Source organism: Brachyistius frenatus, unplaced genomic scaffold (assembly GCF_029030835.1).
Source record: "Brachyistius frenatus isolate BFR_SWC_R1_liver_20210118 unplaced genomic scaffold, ASM2903083v1 Contig_107, whole genome shotgun sequence".
Taxonomy (NCBI): Eukaryota; Metazoa; Chordata; class Actinopteri; family Embiotocidae; genus Brachyistius; species Brachyistius frenatus.
The window spans coordinates 477,641-505,064 of NW_027210706.1; the positions used below are offsets into that span (position 1 = coordinate 477,641).

The window sequence follows — 27,424 nt, forward strand, 5'->3', positions numbered from 1 at the left end:
GTGACATGAAGGCGGAAGCTGTCATAAACAGACAACTGTGTCAAGTAGTCAACACGGACGGTTGTACGTACATTTCTGATTTTGTTTTCTGTTTGAAGTGCATGTTGGTGCACGGCCGGGTATGTCTTCGAGCCATGCGAAGGACCCCAGTTTTCTGGGCGGCAGGATACCACCGGAGATCGAGTCAATGTCCAAAATGCTGAAGGATGTGGATCAAGAGTTGTTCAGAAAAACACTGAAAGGTAAACATTAAATCATCTTCGAGATGATATAGTCGTCAGTGTCTCTCCAAAACATCTATCTACCCTTAACAAATACATATCCCCGATATCTCTAATTATGGACCTGTGCCGTTGTTTTATAGCATGTTTATCTATTTAAACACGTGGTATGAACCGACCTCAAACTAAATTGAAAGTTGAGAACTGCTCAGCTAATACTATCGGTGAGAGTTTGAGGTCAAACCCTCCCAAATGAATGAATCTGCAGGAGTGTGGTGAACTGCCCGGGGTCACTGCCTGTGCATGCTGTGACACGATGCAGTCACTGAGACACAGAAACGAGTGCCAGCTGTTAAAAGTGAGTGTAATGTGCTTGTGAATGATTGTCTGTCCAGCTGTGGTCAGCGCCCTGGAGGGGAAGGACTGCAGAGACGTGATGAAGTCGATAGTGGAGAGCAGTGTGGTCCCACAGGAGAGGCTCAGTCACATCATAGCTGGGATGCACAGAGTGCTGTCTGAGGCCATCCGCATCCCCACACCATTACTTAAACAGGAGGTGAGCCGATGTGAAAACAATGAAAGTGTTATACTCCTGAGCAGAGACTTTGCGTGGTCACCCAGGGCAACAACTACTGATTGCGCTCCTTTTTAAATGACGATATTCACATTTTACAATGTAAATCTCCGGTCGAATATTCCTCAACACTTTGTTTGTGTTCCTGTTCAGGCCTTTAAAGAAGACCTAAGAGAACTGAGGTAAGGCCCCCTCACTGTTTGTTTTATTCATTATTACTGACACAGTTTCGTTCACTAATGCTGGACTCGTTTCTGATTTATTTTGTTGTCAGGATACCTGAAGAATTCATCACAGACTTCGCAAGTGTGGTTTTTGGGAATCGGTATGTTAAATTTACAACCTGACAACTTACACGTTGGTGTATTTAGTCCCATGTAGCCAATTACAGTACAGGGAAAACTGGATAATGTTTCAACCCACTTCTGTATGTCTAGAATCCGTATTTCAGAACAGTGCTGCTTTCTGGAACAGTTTTCTGTACTTCCATCACTCTCTGTATCTTTTAGCCGCGCTGCTCTGGAGGCAGCTGCCTCACAGAAGGATCCTCACCTGCCCACAGTAGAGGAATTTAAATGGAGAGTGGATGTTGCCATCTCTACAAGGTAAGACACCGAAGGAATGAAGGGCAATTTCGATGAACATATTAATGGATATAACTTTTGTCATACATCTGCAAAATGTTCAAACTATGTTGAAATAGTTTGAATAACTGTGAGTGACTGATAGAGGTATCTAGTTCATTAAAACTTTTCTGCTTGTTTTTCTGGTAAATCTTTTCTGGAACAATATTTCTTTACTGTAATTTTAAAGTCTTTAAGGATGCTTAAGTACATCTTTTCAAGTAACTGTAATTTGAAACTTCATGTAACAATGAAGTCTGTGTCTTTCTGTATCTACCCAGTTCTTTGGCCAGAGCCCTGCAGCCTTCTGTTCTTATGCAGATGAAACTATCAGATGGAAGTTTTCAACGTTTTGAGGTACTTAAACAACTGACTTGTTTTTGATTGTGCATGCTGTCTTACAACCCTCTTTCCAAAAAAGTAAGGACCTTGTGTATAATGTAAATAAAAACAGAATGTGAACATTTAATGCAAATACACCGAAGCAAAGACAACATATCAAATGTTGAAACTGACACATTTTATTGTTTGAAGAAAGGAATGTGCTTATTTTGAATTTGAAGGAAGCAACACGTTTCAAAGATGTTGGGACAGGAGCATGTTTACCACTGTGTTGCATGACTTCTTTTTACAACACTCTGGAAACTTGGTCTGGAAAGATGGTCCCTCTCCTCTTGACGTGGCGTCCATTATTTCCAAAAAGAATCCTGAATTTTGATTTGTCAGAACACAGAACAGTTTTCTACTTGACCTCAGTCCATCTTAAAGGACCTCAGCGCCAGAGAAAATGCCATTGTTTCTGTTTATATCTGTTTTTTTCTTTATGTGGTAGAGTTTCAACCAGCATTTGTGGATGTAGTGATGAACTGTGTGTACAGACAATAGTTTGTAGGATTTTCTGATCCCATGCTGGCGTTTCCACTACAGAATTGTGTCTGTTTTTAATGCGGTGATGCCTGAAGGCCCGAAGATCACGGCCATCCAATATTGGTTTTCGACCCTGTCCCTTGTGCACTGAGATTTCTCTGGATTCTCTGAATCTTTTAACAATTTTAAGCAATGTAGATGATGAAATCCCCAAATTCTTTGCAATTTTACATTTTAGGTTTATGTCTTAATTCTTTGCACTATTTTCCTATGCAGTCTTCCACAGAGTGGTCTCTGGGATGTTTTTTTTTATACCCAATAATGTTACTGATCTGTTGCCAGTTAACCGTATTCATTGTAAGATGTTCCATGTAAGATGTGTTTTTTTTATTTTACCAATTTACAACTTTTCCAGTCTTTTGTTGCCCCTGTCCAAACTTTTTTGAGGCGTGTTGATGCCATTAAATGCAAAAAGAGCATTTTTCATAAAACACAAACATTTCTCAGTTTCAACATTTGATATGTTGTCTTTGGTCTATTTTCATTTGAATATGGGTTTACATGATTTGCAAATCATATTCTGTTTTTATTCACATTTTACACAGCGTCCCAACTTTTTTTGGAAACGGGGTTGTAGATTTTGCACACGTATGCAAATTTATTCCCAATTGCATTATCAAAGCCTTTTTTATTTGGGGCTTCCAGAAACCCAGAGATATCCGATTGTTTTTGTCCACATGACTGGCATTAGTTGTGCACTGTAGTTCCCAGTTTATCTTTAGCCTGTAGATTAAAGAACCTGGTAGTTTGCCAGTGGGCTAATGTAGGTCGGTCCCATTTGTTATGTAATCGGATTACAGTGAAATAATTGAAGTAACAGTTAATCAACTGCAGGATAACCTACAAACTGTCCTTGACCAAGTGATACAATTTGATCGTGTTGTTTCTTTGTTAAACTGCATGATTCTACACATATTGTAAAACATATTTCTGTATCTCTGTTTTGGCTGTCTACAGTCTTTAAACTGTCAACACAATCTTATTAGATGAAGCTACAATAGAGGAGACACAAATCACACAAATAATTGGAGTTTTAATCTGCCAGCAACTATAGCAGCTTCATTGCCACTATACTACTTTAATAATCTTTATAACTTGTATTGTAACACGTGTAGTAATAAGAAATGATAGAAAATCGTTAGAATTTACTTTTTAATACAAAGACTGGGCAAATAAAAGCAAGAAACTCAGCAGCAAAATGTTGAGCAACAACTTAATAGGAGACCTCATTCTGCAGGGGGCGCCATACTCCATACCTGCCTCATAATAACAGAATAGATATAATGCAGACTTCAGCCAAAACTGTTTTTACAGTAAGCTACTAATGTGGACAGAAGCAGGGGGAGGACTCCTACTATGGATGTGCAGTAATGTACCTAGTGCAGCGGTTACATAATCAGATTACAGCAGAATTAGAAGATTAGTCGCAGCAACATCCGATGTGCAGATCCTATTGATTGATGCACTTTATCTTCACCTGATACGTGCTTCTCAGAAATCATCTCTGCATACAACTGAAGACACTTCTCGCGCCTCTCTTGGAATTAGCAGATGTGTCTTCTCCAGATGGTTCACAGCTTGAACCTTTAACACACAGATGTGGGGGACATAAATTAGAGGAGTTAAAAATAACTGTGCTTGAGTAGTAGTTTACAATACATAGGTTTTCTATTCGTCCATCCGCACCATGTGGAAAGAAACTCAAGAAACCTTTAAAGGGAAATTAAAAATGTTCAAGAACTCTGCCAGTTGCCATTTGCATTTATAAATTCCAGATGCACACACAGCAAACAGGTGGTTAACAGTAATATTATTGTGTGTGCACACAATGGTGGGAAATAGCTAAGTACGTTTACGACAGCACTGTACTTGAGTACAATTTTAAGTGTTTCCATTTTATGCTAGTTTATTCTTCCGCTCCACTACATTTCAGAGGGAGATATTATGCTTTCTGGTGGCACCGTGGTGCAGTGATTAGCACTGTTGCCTCACAGCAAGAAGGTTCTGGGTTGGCATGTATGTTCTCTCTGTGCCTGTGTGGGCTTTCTTCAGGTTCTCATAAATCCTCCCAAAATCCAATGACGTGCGTTAGCTTAATCTGGGATTCTTAATCGGCCAAAGGTGTTAATAAGAGTAGTAATGGCTTGACTTTATGTGTTGGCTATGAGATTGACTGGCAACCAAAGTCTGCTGGGGTAGGCTCAATCCCCCATTTATTTGACAGCTTTAATTACTTTTTAAATGAGGATTTGCCACAATGGATGATACAACAGGCTTTTAGAGTACAACCTGTACTTTTACTTTAATACTTTAACTACATTTTGCTGTTAAAACATCTGGTCTAAGATTTTTCATGCAGGTCTTTTACATGTAATGCAGTATTTATACATTGCTGTATGGGTACTTTTACTTAATAAAAGGATCTGAATAGTTCTTCCACCACTGCTGTTACACTGTCAGTAAATTGTTGTTTTCTTGTCCAGGTGCCAATGTCTAAATTCCAGGAGCTCCGTTACAACGTGGCTCTGATTCTCAAAGAGATGAACGATCTGGAGAAGAGGAGCATCCTCAAGATCCAAGACTGAAACACCATCCAGGACTGTTATTTAAATCAACCGTCACCTCTGCTTAGTTTTTGAGATCAACTGGAGTTTTGTACATTTTATTTAGTAATTTCAAATGTGATATTAAAAAAAGATGAAAATAATAACCTGCCCATCATGATCTTATGCTGTGATGGTGTGGCATCAAACATTTGGGTGCATGAGGGTGCATGTAGTTGCTCCTTCTTGCAAGAATAAATGTCCGATGTGTTTGATTTTGAACCAAGCCTCTGAGTAATTTTTCCAACAGTTGGTCAACTTGGGTGAAAATTCAGCTGGAAAAAGATTGAACAGCACTGAGTCTAAACCATAGACTGTATATAACAATGGACGCAGTCTCCAGGTCTGAAAATTTAATGTGAAAGTGCTTTAAAGTGTAATGCCACTTGGGGGCAGGCTGCAGTAATGTTTTTATATAGGTGGGCAGTTATAGTGTCATTGGATTCCTAAATCCGATCCTCCGCTACCTCAACTCTCTCATGTGGTCACTTCTGGCTCCAAAAAAACAAGATGGCGACGGCCAAAATGCCAGACTGATAGCTTCAAAACAGCAATTCGTCAACCATTAGGTGACGTCACGCTGGGTTGCCACTAAGCCATGCGGTCGGTGTTGCTGTAGCACCATCAGCACGTTGACACATTTGGCTCTTAGTGAAATGTCTTAACAACTATGGATTCCAGTGAAATTTTACACAGATCTTCATAGTTACCAGGTGATGAGTCCTAGTAAAAAAGTAAAATCAGCCTCCATCATTGTTTATTTCAAATTTAATAAGAATCTGAATTTGCTTTTGATATTTGATTTAACAGAATTTTTTTTAAATAATAAAACAAATGAAAATGACAAAATTGATTGGACCTTTACTCTAATAATTTATTGCACAACATTTAGAGGGAATTACTGAAAACAAAAGACTTCTGTAGCTCTCAGTGAGATTTCTGTACTGGTCCATAAGTAGTTCACTTTTCCAGAGCAAGCCATCGCAGGTTTGAGAAGTGCCTTCTTTAGACTACATGTTTCATTTTTTTACCATCAATGTTTGATAGGATTCAGATCAGGACTCATAGAAGGCCATTTCAGAATAGTCTAGTGTTTTGTTCTTAGTCATCCTGGGTGATTTTAGCTGAGTGTTTCGGGTCATCCTGTTGGAGAACCCATGCACTGAGACTGAGACACAGCTACTGGGTAGCACGTTTCACTCCAGAGTGCCTTGTGATTTCATTATACCCTGCACAGATTCAAGGTACCCTAAAACAGAACTGAACCTCCTCGATATCTCACAGTAGGGATGGTGTTCCTTTTTTGGGAAAAAAAAATTCTTTTTGTATGTGAACACAGAGCGGATGCGTGTCACCAAAAGTCTCCAGTTGGGTCTCATCTGTCCAAAGGAAGCTCTCTCAGAAGTATTGGTTTGTCAATGTGCATTTGACAAATTCCAGTCGTTCTCTTAAAGCTTTTCTTTTAACAGTGCAGTCCTTCCATGGATCCCTCTGCACAGAGATTGACACATGCACTGATGTATTAGACCTTGGGATTCAGCTTAAATCTACTCTCAAGTCTTCCTTTTCTTTTTTTCTACCATTCACAGCATCTTCCATTTTCCTCAGAGCTGCATCCAGGCAGTTTGACTTCAGTCCCATGGACCTTAAACGTATTAATAATATTTCCATTGTTACAGGAACATCAGGCTGCTTGCTGATGGTCTTCTAGCCATGAACTTTTCCATGCTTTTCCATAATTTTCTTTGTGATCTCAGACTAGTCTCTGCTTTGCTTTCTTGGCTCTATGTTCAGTGTGGTTCACACAATGATAACTAGCAGCGGAGCCACCATTTTTATTCATTTAAATAGGCTGAATGACCGATTACAAGATTGAAGATATGAGCGATACTAATCAAAGAAAACAGTTATTATGAAATATTACTATAATCCAGTTATTTGTCATTTTTTACTGGGGGTACCAACAAATCTGTTGAGGTAATTTAAGAATCATTTTAATAATGTATCTCTTTTTTACACTTTCTTTGCTTTATTTGATGACATACTGAAGAAATGCAAGTATTCATTAGAAAATTGCATTTAAGTAAATCATGTACCAAGAGGAATGACATTTTTTTTTCAGTGCGTTATTAAAGGTACCAACAAATTCATCCATTAATGTAGTTCCATCTGATCTAAATTTCCATTTGTCCTATTAAAAATTTAACCTCCTTATACTTTACATAATAGTTGCAAAATTAATATCTTCCCCAATGCTTAACTGCAAATATTAGCTAAGATACATTGTTATGTTAGTGCAGCTTCAAAAAGTAGTTAGCATGACTGCAAAAGTCTTTTTTTTATATTATTGTGTCAGATGTTAATCCTGTTTACCATCAGGAATCCTGACATAGATAAAATGTCAAGATGCCTCTCATCTGTGTTAGGAAGTTTTCTTTCAGGGAGCAGATATTCTCAAAAACATACATTTATTAATGTTAATCCAAAATATTCTGTGGCATTTAAAATTAATTAGATGTGAAATACCTAATTTCTTATTGAGGTGATGCACAAACACTAATAAAAACAAAATCGACACAAGGAGATAATCTTAATTATCTCTGTAATCAATAACTGACTATATTTTTCTGGCATGTGAAATATTTAATTGTATGGTTGAAAACAATCATTTTCTCTGTATAGTATTTGGATGTGAAATTATTCCTCACTGTAATATTGTAGCTCAACCTCCCTCCCATCATAAATGCTACTGTATATAATGAGATTTTAGATAAAAGGCTAGTTTTTAAACAGAACATTAATTATTTGAATGAGTAACAGACCTGATTTTGTCTACAACAACCAAACAGAAACCAGCATTAATCTGATTTTCCTCGTCTATCAAACCATAAAGGAAAAAAAATAATCAGCAAAGCAGCAAAACAAATATTTTCATGTTCATACAAGACTTCAGCTCACACAGTATCTCCAACTCACATTTTCAAGTTCAAATCTGATGTAAGACACTTGTTTTGTGTTACAGATGCTTCTGTCATGCCTCTCATTCCTCAATAGTTGTCCACATTCTTTCCTAAATTATTTCAGTGTGAAATTATGAACCTCAAATGATTTAGTGACACACAAGTGGGTGTCGTCTTCCATCACAACATCAATATCCATCTTTCTCTCCAGCCCAGTAAGACCTTGTATAATAGTGTTGTGGCTGACTTTAAAGATAACAGACCGTCCCAGCCCAGTATACAATATCCAGACAGTCTGTACTGGAAGAGCTGCCAACGCTGCATTGTTGGCCTATTTAGAAACACACACAACAAATTTTCAAGGTGTGAAGGTATAACAGTATCTTAAGAGTATTGTGTGTGTGTGTGTGTGTGTGTGTGTGTGTGTGTGTGTGTGTGTGTGTGTGTGTGTGTGTGTGTGTGTGTGTGTGTGTGTGTGTGTGTGACTGCCCGCCAATCAGCCAATGTGTGTTCATGTGCTTGCGTAATACTCTGCAAGTGTCCTCATTTGCATATATGTCAGTCTGTCTGTTTTTTTCAAAGTGTGTCATTCTGTCCGCTGCCGTGTTTATGTCAGTCAGCATTTGTGTCTGCGTGTGGGATTGAGTTCACGGGCCAGACCGGCCGACCTATATTATCAGCAACTGCTACTATCTAGATGGACGCTGATTTACTCACTGGCCTGTAATCCTCACTCACACACTCCAGACACCCTTCAGCAAACAGGTCTTATTTTGAGACTGCAGGAAATATAATAGGCTTCAGGTGAGGTTAATAATAACATGTAGCCTAGTATCAGAACCATTTGGAGGGCAATCCCTCAGCTGCAGTCATTAAACTCTAACCTTAACCATTACCTACTTCTAATTCTAGCCTTGTAGTGAGTTTTGAACCCCACCCACTTTGGCCTGAAGTCACAGTTACAGGATAACTTCAAACGCTAAAATGTAGCCAAGAAGTGCTGCACGTAGGAAGGAGATAGCAGGTCAAAAACTCACTCAGTAATGTTACTTGCCCTGAAATATCTATCTGATGTTAACCACCATAAGCTACTGGTCATTCCAGATCGAGTCCGGCTGCAGCAGCGAAGCACCTTCATGAGCAAAGATGAGTTTTATTCATTCATTCATTTGCAACATAGAGAATAGGTCACAGCATTAACTGTAAATTTAAATAATCCTGTCGTGCACTTGCAGTCAACAACGACTCCTTGTAAACTCACTCATACGTACAGGATCATAAAACAACAACGAGCAATATAGGTGACATATTTTGCTTTATACAATCTCACTTAACACAATTCTAGGTAAGTAGGTAAGTGTCCTTATGCAAACACTTTGATGCACTTTTAATGACTGGCTAAACTTCAAAGTTCTGAGGAGCTGTCGCAGTTATCAAACCGACACACATTCACAGTTTGATAACTGGAAATCTTACGTTGCTTCATCTGACACCCAGCGAAATGATCTCAGTGGCAGTGACAAGGAGCAATGACATCCCTCTGTGTTGTTACGGATGATTAAATGATTTGTTTTCAGATGTAAAATCTTTGTAAAATCTCCGAGACTGCATCTATACAAGTGCTCTTGAGCAGAAGCATTCAATTCCCCAATCTACACAACGACGATGTATATAAACTGCAATGATGTATGTAAACGGTCCTCAGAGCCCATGTGCGTGCCATAACTCTTTGTATAGCGTTTCCCGAGTTAGACCCATAAAAGACGTAATAATCCTATTGAGATTTTAAGATTGCCACTAAAAACCTTCTGCGAAGCAGTTTTGCAGTCACATAACAGAAACGTCACAGAGGCTGTCTGCATGTCACGCATTTGCTATTTTTCTTGTGTTAGCGGCATTAAAACAGGGGGACAATGTCCAAAACGGTGTTAATGACTTTGCCCCACCAGTTTTGAAAAAGAGCACCAGAACAGTTTTATAACCGAACCGACGAGTCCTTAATCCTTAATCCTACATTAAGAAATGTTACTGAAAAGACGTCTGCCACTGAAGCAATGTTGTACAACATCACCTGGCCATTTGTTTTCAGACTGTCTTAACATGCAAAGCAGGCTACAGCACTGACCACTGTTTGGTGTTCCTGCGGTTTGATTTCTGTCACCATGAATAGACGGTTTACTGATTTACATAAAATGTATGCAACCACAGACCAACAAACTCTGATTTTGTAAAAACAAATATAACATTTTCTACATATGACTTGCCACATAGTTGCACTATATTTCACTGATCTATCCACTTGGTAACTGTTAGGGGGGGGGGGGGGGGTCACAGTCCAGAGTACAGACGAGGAAACTCGTGTACAGACGAGGAAACTCGTGGTGAAGTGGGTCAGGATTACTTATTATTTCCCTGGAATAACTTTGAGAAATGTAATACCAGTAAATTTAATAATTATGTTGGAAACCCTCCAGCTCCTGCTCCTCCACGGCTGACCTCCATAGACTGTGTATAAAACTCCATAAAACCCCTGATGGCCCCCACCCGCGGTCCCACACTGACCCTCACTGTTTACTGGGCCATGAATGCAGGTCAGACAGGCTCCTGCCCCCTGCCCCGACACTCAAACTGTTACATGGCCGATTGTTTTGTAACAGTTTTTCTTAACTCGTCCAATGAGAACAGCTGGGCGCGGTCACATGACACAACTTTTACATAACAGTTTTTTTTTCCCTCCCCTTGCTCCATTGAGAATAATATCGGCACTTCCTGGACCCGACCACTAACGTGCAGTCAGCGTAGTCAGTACTTCCCGTCAGAGGATGCAAACGTGAACGGCAACTGTGGTCCTGAGCAGACATGCTCCACACGGATAGACTACAGACTACAAACAAGCTGCTCTGAATGGGGACCGAGAGTGAGAGTATGTTGCATCTTGCAGCAGAGGCTTTCCAGTCGAAAAACTTCGACCTGGCTGCGGATATCTACGAGTGCCAGCTGACGTGTCTCGGAGATCCACGAAGCCGGCAGGAGCTGATGGTGAAGCAGGCTGACGCGCTCGCGTATGGGGGCAAATTCTCCGAAGCTCTCGATGTGTACCGACACGCCTCGGAGATAGAGCTGCTGAGACCGGCTCACCTGGCCAACCTCATAGAGTACCTGTCGGGGAGCATCAGGAGGCAGGACGACGGGGACAGTCTACGCAGTAGCCCGAGGAGGGGAGAGGAGGCAGGGGCGGCGGTGGCAGCTGGATGCCCGGCTGTTGGTGCCACAGGTCGCGGTTATGAGGACTTCACCTGCCGGATATGCCTGAGCTTTCTGTTCGAGCCTGTGACTCTGTCGTGCGGACACTGCTTTTGTAAAAAGTGTCTGGAGAGGGAGCGGAAAGAGAAGGAGCGGCCGGTTAGGTGCAAGGAGTGCAGGGACAGCTCCAGAGTGGCCGACGTCCAGAGCTACAGGGTGAATGTGGTTCTCAGTAACTTGCTGGCCAAGTGGTTCCCCAGCCTGCACCAGGCCGGTCGGCTGAGGCGGGAGGGCAACGCACTTTACACCGAAAAGAGGATGGAGGCTGCGCTAGAGAAATATAACCAAGCCATACTGATAGGTAAGACACAAAACTACTATGTCTACTAAATGTATGGGTTGTGTTACAGAACATGCTTCCTTCAGCATACGTGTATAACTGGGCTGCTGTGCACAGTTTTGCAACTTGTTTTCAGTTGTTGTTCAGAACATGAGCCATGCCGGCTGTCTTGATATGAAACCACAATTAAATATTAAGGCACAGTTATAACATACTGTATAACTGACTTATGAGTTTCACAAGTGTGTCATATAACAGGAGCACGTCAAACAGGCCCTCTGCTGGCATCCGAGAGCCACATTACCATGTGTTGGATAACAGGGTTATGTAGGCTGGGCTACTGGACCAAACATTGCGTAAGCACATAACCCGCCTCCCTCAGCGCTCTCATTGTGTAACGTCAGACAATGAATCAGGCAAATGCGGGTCAAGGGTATTATTGCAGGTCACCACTAGGCACACCGATGCCAACAGCAAGACCAGAGGTTTATACCAGCAGAGTTTGTATGGTGATAAAACAGGTGAGCTGCGACCTTCAGACAGGGATTACAGCACTGAAGTCATTTCCATATGCTCTTCCAGACATCTTTAAATTAGAATAAAGTTGACCTCTGTAAGATAAATGACACATAAACATCTTTGTGCTGCTTTCTAGGGTTGACGTTTATTTGTTTCAGGATGGTTGCAGTGTTTGAACTAATTTGTGATAATAAAAGAGAAATTAATGAATCTGTGGTGCAGGCAGGCAAGTCTTCAGTGACTGGGATACTTGGCCTGATCTCATTTGACTTCACAGTGCTGTGCTGCTGCAGCTCAGTCACTTTATAGGCTGGTTGTGTAAGTTTAAAAGTAGGGCTGGGCTACATGGACAAAACCAAGTATCATGATGCTTTGGACCAAATACCTCTACAACTATAGTATAGGAATTAATGCTTTCACAAATTATTTGCAATATATGATTTTCGATATATAGTCATCAATAATGTGGATGTAATGACTAAGAGGTTAAAGGCAAATAACAGAAGAGCTAGATCAGTGTGGTAAGTTGAGAAAATGACATAATTTTACTGTAATGAAGCCTTTAAAACCAAAAAAGACAACAATTATGCTATATGGCAGTATTACAATATAAACAATCACAAGACAATATGTAGTCTCGTATGACAGTAGGACAGTGATATATTGCCCAGCTCTATCTCAGATAGTGTGGCATTGTAGCTGCTCAGAGGCCTCACTGTTGTTGAGTCCAGTTGCTCCCACAGTACTAGACTGTGATTGTCCCGGGCTGTTTTGAGGTCTTGAGTGTGCACCCCCATGTTATTCAAAGTGATTCGGCAAAAGTGTTTATATCAATCATGATCAACAAAGAATAACATAAAGGTCACTGCCCCATGAACTGTATTTGCACAAAAGCTCAGCACTGGCTGTTTTGCAAAATTAGTTTGTGAGCTGGATTTAGGCATAGTATTTTTCCTGTGTGTGTGTGTGTGTGTGTGTGTGTGTGTGTGTGTGTGTGTGTGTGTGTGTGTGTGTGTGTGTGTGTGTGTGGCACGTGTAATAAAGCTGCTTGCAGTAAGCACAGTGCTTAACAATGGTTTTTTTTGTCCTACTTGTCCAGATATTATGTGTGATTATTGCATGTTACATCTCCAACCTGTAGTTCAGCTAATATCATTTTGTCATATAAAGTAATATCCTCCATTTCCATTTGACTGTCATCTCTGTCGGTGCTTTACTTCCTCCACCCGGACATAAGCCTGGAAAATATTTCCCTCTGATTCCCATAGGGCTAACTGCGACATTTGCATAAGTTTTTGTAGTTACGAAACCTGGAATGTGGGTGACCTTGATAGTGCTGCATGGTTTTGTAAGGCAGCAATTCTTTTTCATAACACGTTTTGTAATGTGGAAAATGATCCATCTTAAACATTCCTTGTGTCATACGTAAATCATGAGACCTTATATCACCAGCAGATTCAGTTTTATAAGACATTTGAAAAAAAAAAAAAGACCAGTAGTGGCCATGTTTCTTTTTTTCAGTTCTGCAGTAGGTTGTGAAACAGTAGTCTCAGTTTAGAGGTAAGGAGTCTTACAGTGTATCTTTAGGTTTTTGCTTCTGGAAAGGGAGCTGAAACAGATAATTAATAATAGACAGATATATTATTAGTTGGTCAAATTGTATTTTGATAAAAGATTAATTGTACAATTTATTTAATAAAGCAAAAAATGCAGATAATTGCTGGTTGCTGTTACTCAAATGTGAAATACCTGATGCTTGTCTGTTTTACTCCAATGTAATTAAAATATTATGTAGATTTTAGACTGTTTAGACAAAATGAACAATTTGAAGATGTGACTTTTGGGCTCTGGAAAATCCTGATAGACATCGCTCACTATTTTCTGGTATTGTTTAGACTAATAATTAATTATTGATTCATAAATTATTGACAGATCAATCAATAACCATGTCTTTATCTTTTCTGCGGTATTCCTTTTAGGCCTGCAACTAGAACATATTTCCATTTATCAATTAATCTTCCATTTATTTTCCCAATTAATTGTATGAAATACTAGATAAAACAAACAATTCATCCCTCTGGGCTTAGGGGGAAAGAATTGCCTTTTTTTTTTTTAAATTTTTTTTTACTTTAAAAAAAACCTTGCAACCTTATTCTTATTATTTAACACTCACCTCCTCACTAACTAACTAACTAACTAACTAACTAACTTTCCCTCTTGTTCTCCTCAGCACCCTTGGACCACATACTGTTCAGTAACCGCTCTCAGATCCACTCCAGCCTGAAGCGCTATGAAAAGGCTCTGAGAGATGCTGAGATGGCCTGCAGACTGATGCCTCACTGGTCCAAGGTATGGGAGAGGGACAAACAGACAGCTGACAGACAATTTGTCATTTCTATTATCAGTAAATTGTGAAAATATAGCATACATTTTCCCTCTGCCTGCAGGGCCATGTTCGTAAGGCCCAGGCTCTGGTGACGCTGGGCAGGACGGAGGAGGCTCTCAGAGAGTACCTGGGCTGTCTGTCCATAGAGCCTGACTGTAGGCTGGCGAAGACTGAGGCTCACAAGGTAAACAAGACAGCTGTTGCTCTGTGACACACCGCCTCACAGCAACTCATCATAGTTGTTCATTAAAAAAAAAAAAAAAAAGATCTCATCATTGCTTGTTGTCTTCTCTCAGCTCCTCTGTGATCTTCTGGCTCCGGTCACAGATCAGGTCCCTGAACACATCTCAGACTATTCCAACATACTGTCTTCCAGAGCACACATCAAAAACTCCTTCCAGGTGAGACATGCTCCACCTCTGACAGTCAGCACAATCCAAATCAAAGTGTGACATCAAACTAAAGTTTCTTCTCTCCTTACTTTTTTTTCTCTTCACTGTCCCCCTCTTCCCTCAGAGCCTCAGTCCCGGCTCGTCGTCTTCAGAGTCCGGTCTCATCTCCGCTCTCTCTGCACCCGAGTGGTCTGAGGGGAATCCAGAGGTACGAAGGCTCGACAACTGCTTCCTCCTCAAACGGAAACGGAGGAGCACGAAGGAGGAGGTGGAGGAGGAAGGACAGGAGAGGACTGAGGATCACAAGAGATCCAAATCTGGTGAGCTTACAGCTGCGCACAAACACACACTCCTTGTCTACAGCATCTGTGTCTTATTCATTGTCTGATAACGTCTGCATTTAGAGCCAACAGAGGAGTCGGATTCTTTGAGTTCTGCGGTGGGTGACCTCTTGGACCCGGCAGATCTGGAGTGTTCTCTGTGTATGAGGTGAGATTTACTTGATTTACACAACTGACACAACAGCTCTGCTCTGCAGTCTATCTAGAACTTAAAACACTCCAAAAAATACCTTGTTCTCTTTGACTTTAGTCTAAGTGAAACTTTAGAAGAACCACACCATCTTATAAATTAATTAGCAATTGTGTGAGGTTTCATAAACTGCCACTGACAGTGATGCAGCCTGCAATGAAAAGATATGATACACAAAATCTTACCGTGCAGTACAAAGTTTCTTCAGCGTTAGTGTGTTGTGTTGCTTGTACTTTTGTGTCCACGGTTTTTGCAGTGTTGTGTATTTGTGTGTTTCCCACCCAGACTGTTCTACGAGCCAGTGACGACGGCGTGCGGTCACACTTTCTGTCTTCAGTGTCTGGAAAGGTGTCTGGACCACAACGCAAAGTGTCCACTCTGTAAAGAGGAGCTGTCGGAGGTACAAAACTCCACTGAAGCACTGCAGTTTTACACCTAACAGTCCACTCAGTATAAACTTAAGGGAATCCAGTGTAGATCCATCCTTTTCTCTTTCGATACACATCCGATATCAGTGTGCTCTCTTTTTTCATTAAAAAAATTCATACCACACTGTGAGGAACTCATATTTATGAAAGCCAACTGAATGGCAGAGCTATAAAGCCACAAGACTGGATGACTGTAACTACAAATGCTGAATTTCAAAATTATATTATGTTTATTTTACGTAGTTCTAATCCTGCTCTCGTAATGAGCTCACTATCAGCCCTGATATCGAACCATGTCTTTGATTTCTGGATGTAGAATCCAGGTGGACAAACATGATGTTTTGGGACAAACATACAGCGGGCTGTTAACATGAATGTCATGAAAAATGAAAACTGGGAACTCCCTGATTCCTTGCATCTGATAACGTGTTTATTCTCTGTCTGTGTTTGTTTCCAGTACCTGGTCCAGAGGCAATACTGTAAGACGGTACTTATGGAGAACCTGATCTCTAAGTATCTTCCCTCTGAGCTCATGGAAAGACAGAAAATCCACCAGGAGGAGATGGCTGAGCTCTCCAAGTAAGTTTGTGCTACACTGTCTTACTGTCGGTTCTCACTCGTTCTCTCTGCTTTGTTTTTGTCTTTTTTCTCTCATCAGATCTTCTCACAGATTATAGTTTCTGTCTGACATTAATAATCGGAATATCCCGCCCTTTTGTTTGACCTACTGACCTACAGTAGATAGCACATGCATCTGACACACTGACCTCTTAGCGTACGTCATGTCAGGCATCAGGTATCACTTTCCTGGAGGCCGATGCAAACTTGTGTTGTCTAACTGCTCTTAAACTGATGCACTCACAGCAGCCAGCCGTCCTGAAGGTCAGCTGCAGGTGTAGGGGGACGTTTTTGGGAAATAAAATTGATACATTTAGATTTGATTCATATTGGCTAGAAAGTTGGGATTGGGACATATGAGAAATATATGAAAATAATCAAATTGTTTAGATTTCTTTGAGCTATAACTCATCGAAATAAACACTTTCTTCTTTTTCTTGTGTCTTTTTAGTCTCAACAAGAATGTGCCTATATTTGTGTGCACCATGGCCTTCCCCACTGTGCCATGTCCCCTCCATATCTTCGAGCCCTGCTACAGACTGATGATTCGCCGATGCATGGAGACGGGAACCAACTGCTTTGGCATGTGTTTGGGAGACAACCTCAAAGGGTGAGTGCAAGACTGTGTGTTTTATTTTGAGAAGATGACTCCAGGAAACTAAATATTGTGCCCTTTTCCTCCTTCCTGCCTCCAGGTTCGCTGACTATGGATGTCTGTTGGAGATTCGTGCTGTCAAGTTCTTCTCCGACGGCCGCTCAGTGGTGGACACGATCGGTAGGCGGAGGTTTAAAGTCATTCAGCACAGCGAGAGGGACGGATACAACACGGCTGATATAGAGTACCTGGAAGATGTGAAGGTAGGAGTTCATGGAGAGCTAGTCAGAGAACGATGGTGGACTGGACAAGTAATGGCTTTATAGAGATTTACCAGATGTTATAGCTCAAGAGTGTGTGTGTGTGTGTGTGTGTGTGTGTGTGCAGGTGGAGGGTGTAGCAGAGCGTGAGCTTCAGTCTCTCCATGATGCAGTGTATGACCAGGCCCTGGTTTGGGTCAACTCTCTAAAGGCTGAGCAGAAGGAACGCATTGAAGGACACTTTGGACCGATGCCAGAGAAAGACTCTGAACTTCAGGTATACACGTTTTTCTTTGTCTTTCTAATCTGTCTAATGTTTCTTTGTAAATTGCATTTACATATAATGGGACTTTGGGGAATTTTTCAGAAAACTATGGTGATTTTTATGAGTTACAATATTTATACCCATCAACAACTGGTAAATGTACATGGATCAGGAAATGGAAAATACATGGAATCACTGTAAAATTCTGATATTTGTAATCTGAGTCTGACAAGGGATCATACTGACTTTGCATTTGGCTACCAACTGGAAACATAGTCTTTCGCAAACCATCAAATCTTGTTAATGACTGATATAAGGCAAAACAGAAATTAGCCACCTGGATTAGCCATGGTTGCTAACTTTAGCATCTTTTGGAGCCACTTGCTGGCTTTGCAAACTAGCTATTTGATCATCTGCTGTCAGAAGCCAACTTTTGAAAGGACTGATTTATTGGACATCTTTGGGAGGCTTGTATATTTTGCCACAGTCACCATTTGTGAGCCTCTACCACAGATGTCAGAAGTTAGCATTGCCCACACTCGGACAGCAGATATGAAAAATAAGATCCAGTTTAAAAACTACCAGAATTCTTTTCCCTTAATTTAGTCTTTAAACCCCTCTCATTGTTCTCTCCACCTTTCTGTCTCCTTGCAGGCCAGTCCTAACGGCCCATCGTGGTGTTGGTGGCTACTAGCCGTTCTACCTTTAGAGGGCCGAGCCCAGCTACCCTTCCTGGCCCTCACCTCGCTGAAAGACCGTCTCAGCGGCATCCGCAAGGTGCTGCTCTTCATGGCGCAGAACAGGCACCGATGACGGGGACAAATGCAGTAACCACATGCCCCTCACACACCGTCCCCAAAGCAGCAGTTGAACTGTTGCTCTTCCTTTTGATGCACAAAGAACTGACATGGATTTGGTTGCATCTTCCCTGTTGTAGCTCAGATTTCATCGACACATCAACAGCCAACTTAAAATAAAAATCAACAACAACGATAATGTAGATCTGAATAGATAAACATCTTTAATGCATTATATTCCCTTCACATCATACAGAGAAGCACGCTAGCAGACATAAGCTACGTTCAGACAGCAGAGAAATCTGATTTCTTAAACTGTCTTTATAATTTTCGAGTGTGTCGAAATGTGGGTGTAAACAAAATCATCATGTTCTGTTACAACTTTGTATTTCACTGCAACAAAGCTAATGCGCACATGCTAAGTTTGTCGAACAACTGTGTCTTCATCTGTCCAGATCCCACTTTTGCCTTTCTGGCTCTTTTCCATGTTTGCAGTTCTCTGCTCTTCTTCTTGCATTTCTTGCTACACTTTGCAGTTTGAGCTGAGTGGTGAGACTTCTTAGAAAAACAAAAGTACAGACATTTATCACCCACCTCCCTCCACCCCCCCAACTAAACTGAGCTTCCTGTCTGAACTTAGTTTTAAATCAAAGCAAATATCCGCAGTTTAAAAGCATCAAGTTCATCTACTGCAAAGAGCAACTGCTATTAAAGCAACCAATCATGTCCCCTACTGTATGTCTTTAAATGTAAATATAAATTCTGCAAGAGACCAAACTATACATCTGCCTTTTTGTGTAAATGCACTCAATACAATTGAGTGAATGATGATAATAATAATAATAATGATAATAATATGCATTAAATATTATTATTTTCATTTTAGAAATTAATTCATCCTTTGAATGAAAACCTATTTACAGATAAACCTGAGTGTTTACTCATTTGTGAGGTATTTTGTAATAATCAGTTTTGACAGCTCCTCTGTCTTCCTTCTTCTTTCCTTAATCACTTCCTTCCATTTCTCTCTTTTTCTCATCCAACTGAATAAGAATGGACTGAACCTTTACATTGGCTTGCTTTAAGGCTCGTGTTCTTGTGTTTTATTCATTCATTTTTTATGTTTTCGATTTTTTTTTCATTATTTATTTTGTCATTATTTATGCATGCAGTGACATTGTTTACATTTTGCAATGAGAGAGATGCTGAGTTGCTCATTTTCCAAAGGCTTTTTTTGCTTAAAAATCTGACCCTTCCTGTCACCAATAACTCACAAAAACATAATTTACACAACCAGAATGGGGGAACATAATGGAGCCAACATGGCTGCCACTGAAGACTGCACAGGAGAAACTTTGGGAACTCATGTTGCATGCAGATTCCTTCCCAGAACATATATTATTAGACCATTGGTGACCCAAATCTACGTGGTGCTTTTATTGGTCATTATCCGAGCCATGTTGACTTAAACATATTTGGATTCCCGAGCTGGCAGTAACCTTTGAGATGCTTGTACAGGCATAAAGAGACACTATCAGCTACTAGCAGTGGAATTATTCCCACCAACATTTGGATTTCTGATGCCATTATCTGTTAAGTGTATTTATTCAGTATTTATTCTGACTTAGTTTGCACTTCCATTTAAGTAAGGGAAATAAACAGCACGACATGCCTCAGTATGTTGTAGTCTGAATACGAAAGACTTTGGATTACCACACAGCTAAATGCTCTGGTGGTTTGAATTACTGTGGTAAACATCGTCCCTAAAGTGTGATGTAACCTACCTGCATGTTGTAGCAGGCCGACACAACAGCAAAAGATCTCCATTCATGGGAGTGTTGCTGAAGTATGTTATGAGTAAAGGCCAGTGCCTTCTATCTACATCTATCTATCTACCTATTTACATGCAAGGCTCATTTATCCCCTTTTATGGAAAGTTGTTCATTCAAAACTCATTTTTCACAACAGTATACATTGAAAAAAACAACAACAACAGAAGCCCCTTTTGAGAAGACCTGCAAACATATTTTTGAGGAAAAATATGCTAATGGTAAAATATTGAGGCCTTGCTGATGTCTGTGACATGACTATTTTTAAGTGGCAAAAGCTGATCTCTGAAAAATTTAAAGAGATTGTTGCTTTGCTTTTCAATATTTTTTTTATTTTATATTCATGTTTGATTTGACATGTTTCTATGTTAATCAGCTTCTTTGTATTTTATGATTTTCTTCAGTTTTTGCTGTATTTGTCTCTCCTGATTTCATGTGTAATAGTACAGCGAGTATCATGTCAAACCATCCACCTTTCTTGTTTTGTAAAGGGCCAAAGCCATGTCAAGCTGGAAATAATTTGTTAATATGGTATTAATACACTATTTCAGTTTTTCACTGCAGTCCGATGGTTGCAATATGACATGGAGTCAAACAGCAATACTGTACCATTTACTGCAAATATGGCATTATAATCTATTTTGTAATTCCCCAAGTGTTAAATTGTAACGCGATATGTTTGTCTTAATAGGCGTTTGTAGTAACTAACAAGTATTCCTGAAAATTAAATAACTGCCACCATAATGTTTGCCAATATTATAAACTGTTAAAAAGTTATGACGAGTCAGCTCAAACTGGACAGGAAAGGGAACAGCAATTACATTTAAACGTACATCAGAGTAAAAGCATATCACTTTCATAAATTTCAGTTTCATAGAACAATCTATATCCTGATCGATGTAAAGCAGTTGAAGTAAAGGGAAAATTCACATAAAATGTAATTCTATATGCTCTCATTTTCACAATGTGTCAACATGAGTTAAAGTTCCCAACGAAACAGTAATGAGGAGTTTTTCCCAGAAGCCCCCCACCCCTATAAGCAAAAAAAAGATGAAGTATCACTTCACATGTATTGGATTTTGCATTAAGACTGATATCCGAGATTTATTGTTCATTTGTGACAGCAGTTCTAGTGCCTTAAGTCGGACTTCTTCCATTTTCATGTTAACTGCAATGGAAATTATGATAAGGTAGTGTGTGATAATCTCGGGTTAAACATCAAATATCAAAAACATTACGTTATTTCTTAGGGCTATTTTAACTTTTGGGGATTTTTTTTAATTTGCTTCCTTGCCAGGATGAAGATGAGACCAATTCCGTAGCCTAGCAGCACGTAAACCTACTTAAAACCACAATTTGTCATTTTTTCTTTCTTTCTCTTTTCTACTTTGAGTTGTTAAATAAATAAGGAATAACATGTTAATTAATGACCTTTAGAGATTTTTAACCAGGAGACTGTTTCCTCTGCTTCCAGTGTTCATTTTAACATAAACTAAGCTGCTGCTGGCTGAATATTTAGCATACAAACAAACTTCCCACCTAACTCCTGGCAGGAAAGCAAATATACTTCCCAAAATGTAAAAATGTGCTTAATTAGACTTCCTTAATGTAAAGGAGTTCATAGAACAAGAATACACAACTGATGGTTTCAATTAATCGGTGTGATATTATCAAAGCTAATCACTTCGCTAATATACTGTCACAATATTCCAAAACCAGTGAGATTCAAATAATTGTTTCACACGCTGGCAAACAACATGATTGCGCATATTTATTTATTTTCTTTTGTGTGTGTTTTTTTCAAATATAATAAAATGGGAGAATAGTTTTGCCATTGAAGAGATTCTGTAGGCTCAGAGGTGATTTCAGAAGCAAAGTATTTTGTAGCACTCCAATCTCATAACTGTGATCATGCTGACGACCTGCCACGAACATTTCCTTCATTGTTTTTTAGTGCTGGCCTAACAGAGCATCCTACGTCCCTGCTTCCAGTTTGTTCAGTGACTGAAACAAACAACAGTGCAGAAGAAATTGGATCTATTAGATCTTCGCACATCTAGCTATGCATTAACTCTTGGATGAATGTCTGTTGACCAGTGACATCTTGACCTTTAAGGATTCAACCACTGACCTTTTAGGAAGTGTAACTACCTCTGGCATCCTCCTTGAGAACTTCCAAAAAAAGAAAAAGAAAAATGATGCTTCCGATTTTTTATTTTTTTTCCCTGTGATTGTTGTTTCAACTGTGTACATAACTGAGAGTCTAAACAATGTATATCATCAGAGTTCTCTCAGTACTCAAATGTAAATATAAATTTACATCTTCAGTTTTAAACACGTCACACTTATTAATATGTCACTTTGAGCAGCGTCTTAGAAACAAACTCAATGACAGGCCTCTGTTGAAGTGATTAAAGGAGTGTCTGAGGCTAAGTGCTGCGTTCAGGGGCAGTAACTGTCTTGCCTAAACCTGCTCTGATAAAACATTCTGGGTAACTTCTAGAAATCTTCATCTTTATTTACAGAAAAACACCAAGCGCTCCCGATATTGTCAAATATTTGCTTTGACTTCCGTTACTAAATGGCCTGCCTCCTTTAAAGGTTGTTCAACTCCCCCAGAACTTCATGGCCTCTAAATGCGTCCAGGTGTATTCACACAAGATGAATGTATGTGTGTCTTGACATCTTTGATGTTGTCTGTTCATGTCTGTTTTTGACAGTAAAACTTTAGTATGCGTTCGTTTGCAAATGTACAGTCTGAAGCTACAACTTGTGAATAAACCAAAAGGTTTGTGTTCTCGATCCTGTTTGGGATTCTGAACGAACTGGAGTGGACATGAGTCTGACGTCTCCTTTCTTTCTGTTCTTCAGGGTCGGCTGTGTTAGAATGTAGCAGTTCAGATTACTTGTTACATGACTGAGTTTGTGTTCAATAATTCACAATGAATCATGTGCTTCATCTCAAATGAATACTTTCAAAACACAAGTCTATGAGTGTCGCCGTTTTCAGTGAGTCAGCGTTTTCAATAAAATTTTGAAACAAAAATTTCGCCGGATTTTCATACAGGGATAGGTGGCAGGTTTCAAAACAATACAGCCTTTCTTTAAAACTGTTATGATGGACTTACCTAAGAGAGCCATAAAAAAAAGATTACACTCTCCACTAAAGGATCGTAAATGTTTCCAAGTGCCTCAAACCTTCAAAGGAATAGGTCAACATTTGGGAAAATGTGCTTATCTGGTTTCTTAAAGGTTCATTGTGTAGGTTTTAGGGGGCTCTGTATAGTATACAATCACATGAAAGAAGAATTGATGTGGTATAATGAGCCCCTCATATCTACATAGTCCTCTTTCATGTTACACTGCCATTCTTCAGTAAAGCAGCCACGAGGGAAACAACAAGCCTCGCTATGTCCAAACAAAATCTTCCAAGCAGCACCTCTAAAGTTCAATAATTCAATGGTTAACAGTTTATGAGACAGTGGACTTGAAGAGGTTAAACTGTAGTTGTAGACAGTCAGAGTGGAGGAATGAAGTAGGTTAACATTTGATGGATATAGATGATTGCAACTCTGACTCACATGTTCACATGTTGGCTATGTTACCACACACCAGGACTACTTTAATGAGGAATCACTCTTCAACATTATTCCATATTATTAGTTTAGCTGTTGGCGTAACATGAGCTGAACCAAACCCAAATGGTCGATACAGTAAGTCTGCACAACATGCTCATGACATCAGTTTGGGTCAGGAAAACATTAAGGGTCTCTGGAGTGAAGGCAGCAAACCAAGGAAGAAGAGGGTGGGGTGGAAGGTGCTGGTTTGTGCATATGTGTGTGTGTGTGTGTGTGTGTGTGTGTGTGTGTGTGTGTGTGTGTGTGTGTGTGTGTGTGTGTGTGTGTGTGTGTGTGTGTGTGTGTGTGTGTGTGTGTGTGTGTATAAGGCGGAATAGACAAGTTTGAGAATCCAAGAAAAAAAATTGTTGACGAGAACAAAACTGAGAGAAAGAAAATTCCCCGATACAAATAATGTGTGTGAGAATGTGTGAAAGAATACACGGCGATGTTAGAGACCAAGCACAGAGTGAGAGGGGGTGGGGGCGGTCAAGCTTTAGAAAATTTTAACCACAAGCGGTTAAAGTGTCAGCTTGTCTTCTTACATACATACATCTTGGAGCTGCAGAGAATAAATACGCAGAGTATTCATGTTCAGCTGAAGGACAGAGAGAGGGGGGGAGCTGGACCAACAGGAAGACAGATCATTATACAAGCACTGCCAATGTAGGTCAGTCTGTCAGAGTCAGAAACTTAGAGACAGAAAACAAGACAAACACCGTAAAAGAAGCAGAAATGGAGGACCAATCTAACAAAATTAGCCCGTCCATTTTTGGCTCACTCTTTCTTCTGATTCTCAGTATAATGACACAACAGGTTAGCAAATTTAGTTTATTCAGATTCAGATTCAACTTTATTGTCATTGCACAGAGTACAAGTACTAGGACAACGAAAAGCAGTTTTAGCGTCTAACCAGAAGTGCAAAAGAAAGCAATAAAAGTGCAGTGCAGTGTGTTAGATAAACAAAGTATAAAAAGTATAAACGGTATGGACAGATATATACAGTCATATATACATATATGCAGATATATACAGTCTATATATATATATATATATATATATATATATACAGTGGTGTGAAAAAGTGTTTGCCCCCTTCCTGATTTCTTATTTTTTTGCATGTTTGTCACACTTAAATGTTTCAGATCATCAAACAAATTTAAATATCAGTCAAAGATAACACAAGTAAACACAAAATTCAGTTTTTAAATGAAGGTTTTTATTATAAAGGGAGAAAAAAAGTCCAAACCCACATGGCCCTGTGTGAAAAAGTGTTTGCCCCCTAAACCTAATAACTGGTTGGGCCACCCTTAGCAGCAACAACTGCAATCAAGCGTTGGCGATAACTTGCAATGAGTCTTTTCCAGCTGTGGAGGAATTTTGGCCGACTCATCTTTGTAGAGTTGTTGTAATTCATCCACATTGGAGGGTTTTCCAGCACCAACCTCCTTTTTAAGGTCATGCCACAGCATCTCAATAGGATTCAGGTCAGGACTTTGACTAGGCCACTCCAAAGTCTTCATTTTGTTTTTCTTCAGCCATTCAGAGGTGGACTTGCTGGTGTGTTTTGGATCATTGTGCTGCTGCAGAACCCAAGTTCGCTTCAGCTTGAGGTCACGAACAGATGGCCGGACATTCTCCTTCAGGATTTTTTTGGTAGACAGTAGAATTCATGGTTCCATTTATCACAGCAAGTCTTCCAGGTCCTGAAGCAGCAAAACAGCCCCAGACCATCACACTACCACCACCATATTTTACTGTTGGTATGATGTTCTTTTTCTGAAATGCGGTGTTACTTTTACGCCAGATGTAATGGGACACACCTTCCAAAAAGTTAAACTTTTGTCTCGTCAGTCCACAGAGTATTTTCCCAAAAGTCTTGGGGATCATCAAGATATTTTCTGGAAAAAATGAGACGAGCCTTAATGTTGTTTTTGCTCAGCGGTGGTTTTGGTCTTGGAACTCTGCCATGCAGCCATTTTTGCCCAGCTTCTTTCTTATGGTGGAGTCATGAACACTGACCTTAACTCAGGCAAGTGAGGCCTGTAGTTCTTTGGATGGTGTCGTGGGGTCTTTTGTGACCTCTGGATGAGTCGTCTCTGCTCTCTCGGGGTAATTTTGGTCAGCCGGCCACTCCTGGGAAGGTTCACCACTGTTCCATGTTTTCTCCATTTGTGGATAATGGTTCTCACTGTGGTTCGCTGGAGTCCCAAAGCTTTAGAAATGGCTTTAGAACCTTTTCCAGACTGATAGATCTCAATTACTTTCTTTCTCATTTGTTCCTGAATTTCTTTGGATCTCGGCATGATGTCTATCTTTTGAGGATCGTTTGGTCTACTTCACTTTGTCAGGCAGGTCCTATTGAAGTGATTTCTTGATTGAGAACAGGTGTGGCAGTAATCAGGCCTGGGTGTGGCTAGAGAAATTGAACTCAGGTGTGATAAACCACAGTTAAGTTATGTTTTAACAGGAGGGGGCAAACATTTTTTCACACAGGGCCATGTGGATTTGGATTTTTTTTTTCTCCTTTAATAATAAAAACCTTCATTTAAAAACTGCATTTTGTGTTTACTTGTGTTATCTTTGACTAATATTTAAATTTGTTTGATGATCTGAAACATTTAAGTGTGACAGACATGCAAAAAAATAAGAAATCAGGAAGGGGGCAAACACTTTTTCACACCACTGTATATAGTATAAACAGTATGTGTGTATAGTCATTGGAGGAAGGTGTCTGGTGTGTGTGTGGGAGGGGAGGTGTTGTTGTTGTTGGTGGTGGTGGGGCTATCACTGTGGTGCAGAGTTAAGAGTGTTGACTGCTGAGGGGAAGAAACTGTTCCTGAGCACAGCTGGTCCTGGAACGGAGATTCCTATAGCGCCTCCCAGAGGGAAGAAGGGCAAACAGTCTATAGCTGGGGTGTGTGGTGTCCCTGACGATGTTGCGCGCCCGCAGCAGGCAGCGCTTGAGGTGGATGGTCTCGATGGCAGGGAGTGGTGTAGGTGTTGAGGGCAAGGTTGTTGTTGGCGCGCCACACCGCCAGGTGCCGGACCTCCTCCCTGTAGGCCGACTCATCGTTGTTGTTGATGAGGCCCACCACCGTCGTGTCGTCTGCAAACTTGATCATGGTCTTGGAACCATGTACAGGCGTGCAGTCATAGGTGAACAGGGAGTAGAGGAGAGGACTCAGTACACAGCCCTGTGGAACGCCAGTGTTCAGGGTGAGGGTGGAGGAGCTGTGATTGCCTAATCTAACATACTGGGGTCTGTTGGTTAGGAAATCCAGTATCCAGCTCCAGAGGGAGGTGTTGATGCTAAGGTCACCCTGTTTGGTATTCAGTTTGGACAGGATGATGGTGTTGAATGCTGAACTGAAATCGATGAACAGCATTCTCACATAGGTGGTGTTGTTGTCCAGGTGGGAGAGGGCGGAGTGAAGTGCTGTGGAGATGGCGTCCTCTGTACACCTGTTCTGGCGGTAGGCGAATTGGAGGGGGTCCAGTGTGGGTGGTAGGCAGGTTTTGAGATGAGCCAGGACCAGCCTCTCGAAGCACTTCATGATGATGGGGGTAAGTGCAACAGGGCGGAAGTCGTTTAGGCTCGCTGCAGTGGATTGTTCAGGTTAAAGATGTCAGTCAGGAGCCTAGTCAGCTGCCCAGCACAGGCCTTGAGCACGCATCCGGGGATGCCATCAGGGC

At 40.5% G+C, this 27,424-nt stretch overlaps 2 protein-coding genes across 2 annotated transcripts; both read left to right on the forward strand.

The window, feature by feature from the left end:
• Nucleotides 1-22: 22 nt before the first annotated feature.
• commd5 (COMM domain containing 5) lies at nt 23-5,094 on the forward strand. Its single transcript, XM_069712137.1, has 7 exons — nt 23-242; nt 617-777; nt 949-977; nt 1,070-1,120; nt 1,305-1,400; nt 1,700-1,775; nt 4,829-5,094. Exons 1-7 carry the CDS (start codon nt 122-124, stop codon nt 4,928-4,930), a joined length of 636 nt encoding a protein of 211 aa, XP_069568238.1. The 5' UTR covers nt 23-121; the 3' UTR covers nt 4,931-5,094.
• A 5,612-nt stretch (nt 5,095-10,706) lies between these two features.
• On the forward strand, nt 10,707-21,108 carry LOC138628855 (LON peptidase N-terminal domain and RING finger protein 3-like). The gene is made up of 12 exons (XM_069712159.1): nt 10,707-11,512; nt 14,241-14,359; nt 14,458-14,580; nt 14,693-14,797; nt 14,913-15,108; nt 15,193-15,277; nt 15,605-15,719; nt 16,205-16,326; nt 16,817-16,975; nt 17,061-17,223; nt 17,348-17,497; nt 18,140-21,108. The coding sequence occupies exons 1-12, from the start codon at nt 10,813-10,815 to the stop codon at nt 18,296-18,298; spliced, it is 2,196 nt and encodes a 731-aa protein (XP_069568260.1). The 5' UTR covers nt 10,707-10,812; the 3' UTR covers nt 18,299-21,108.
• Nucleotides 21,109-27,424: the final 6,316 nt, after the last annotated feature.

Excerpts from the sequence above, each read along its gene's own strand:
- commd5 (XM_069712137.1), top strand. The coding sequence starts at position 122 with ATGTCTTCGAGCCATGCGAAGGACCCCAGTTTTCTGGGCGGCAGGATA. Across the intron at positions 978-1,069 it reads GAAGACCTAAGAGAACTGAG|GATACCTGAAGAATTCATCA; the intron begins GTAAGGCCCCCT and ends TTTTGTTGTCAG. Across the intron at positions 1,121-1,304 it reads AGTGTGGTTTTTGGGAATCG|CCGCGCTGCTCTGGAGGCAG; the intron begins GTATGTTAAATT and ends TGTATCTTTTAG.
- LOC138628855 (XM_069712159.1), top strand. The coding sequence starts at position 10,813 with ATGGGGACCGAGAGTGAGAGTATGTTGCATCTTGCAGCAGAGGCTTTC. Across the intron at positions 14,360-14,457 it reads TGATGCCTCACTGGTCCAAG|GGCCATGTTCGTAAGGCCCA; the intron begins GTATGGGAGAGG and ends CTCTGCCTGCAG. Across the intron at positions 16,976-17,060 it reads TTGGGAGACAACCTCAAAGG|GTTCGCTGACTATGGATGTC; the intron begins GTGAGTGCAAGA and ends TCCTGCCTCCAG.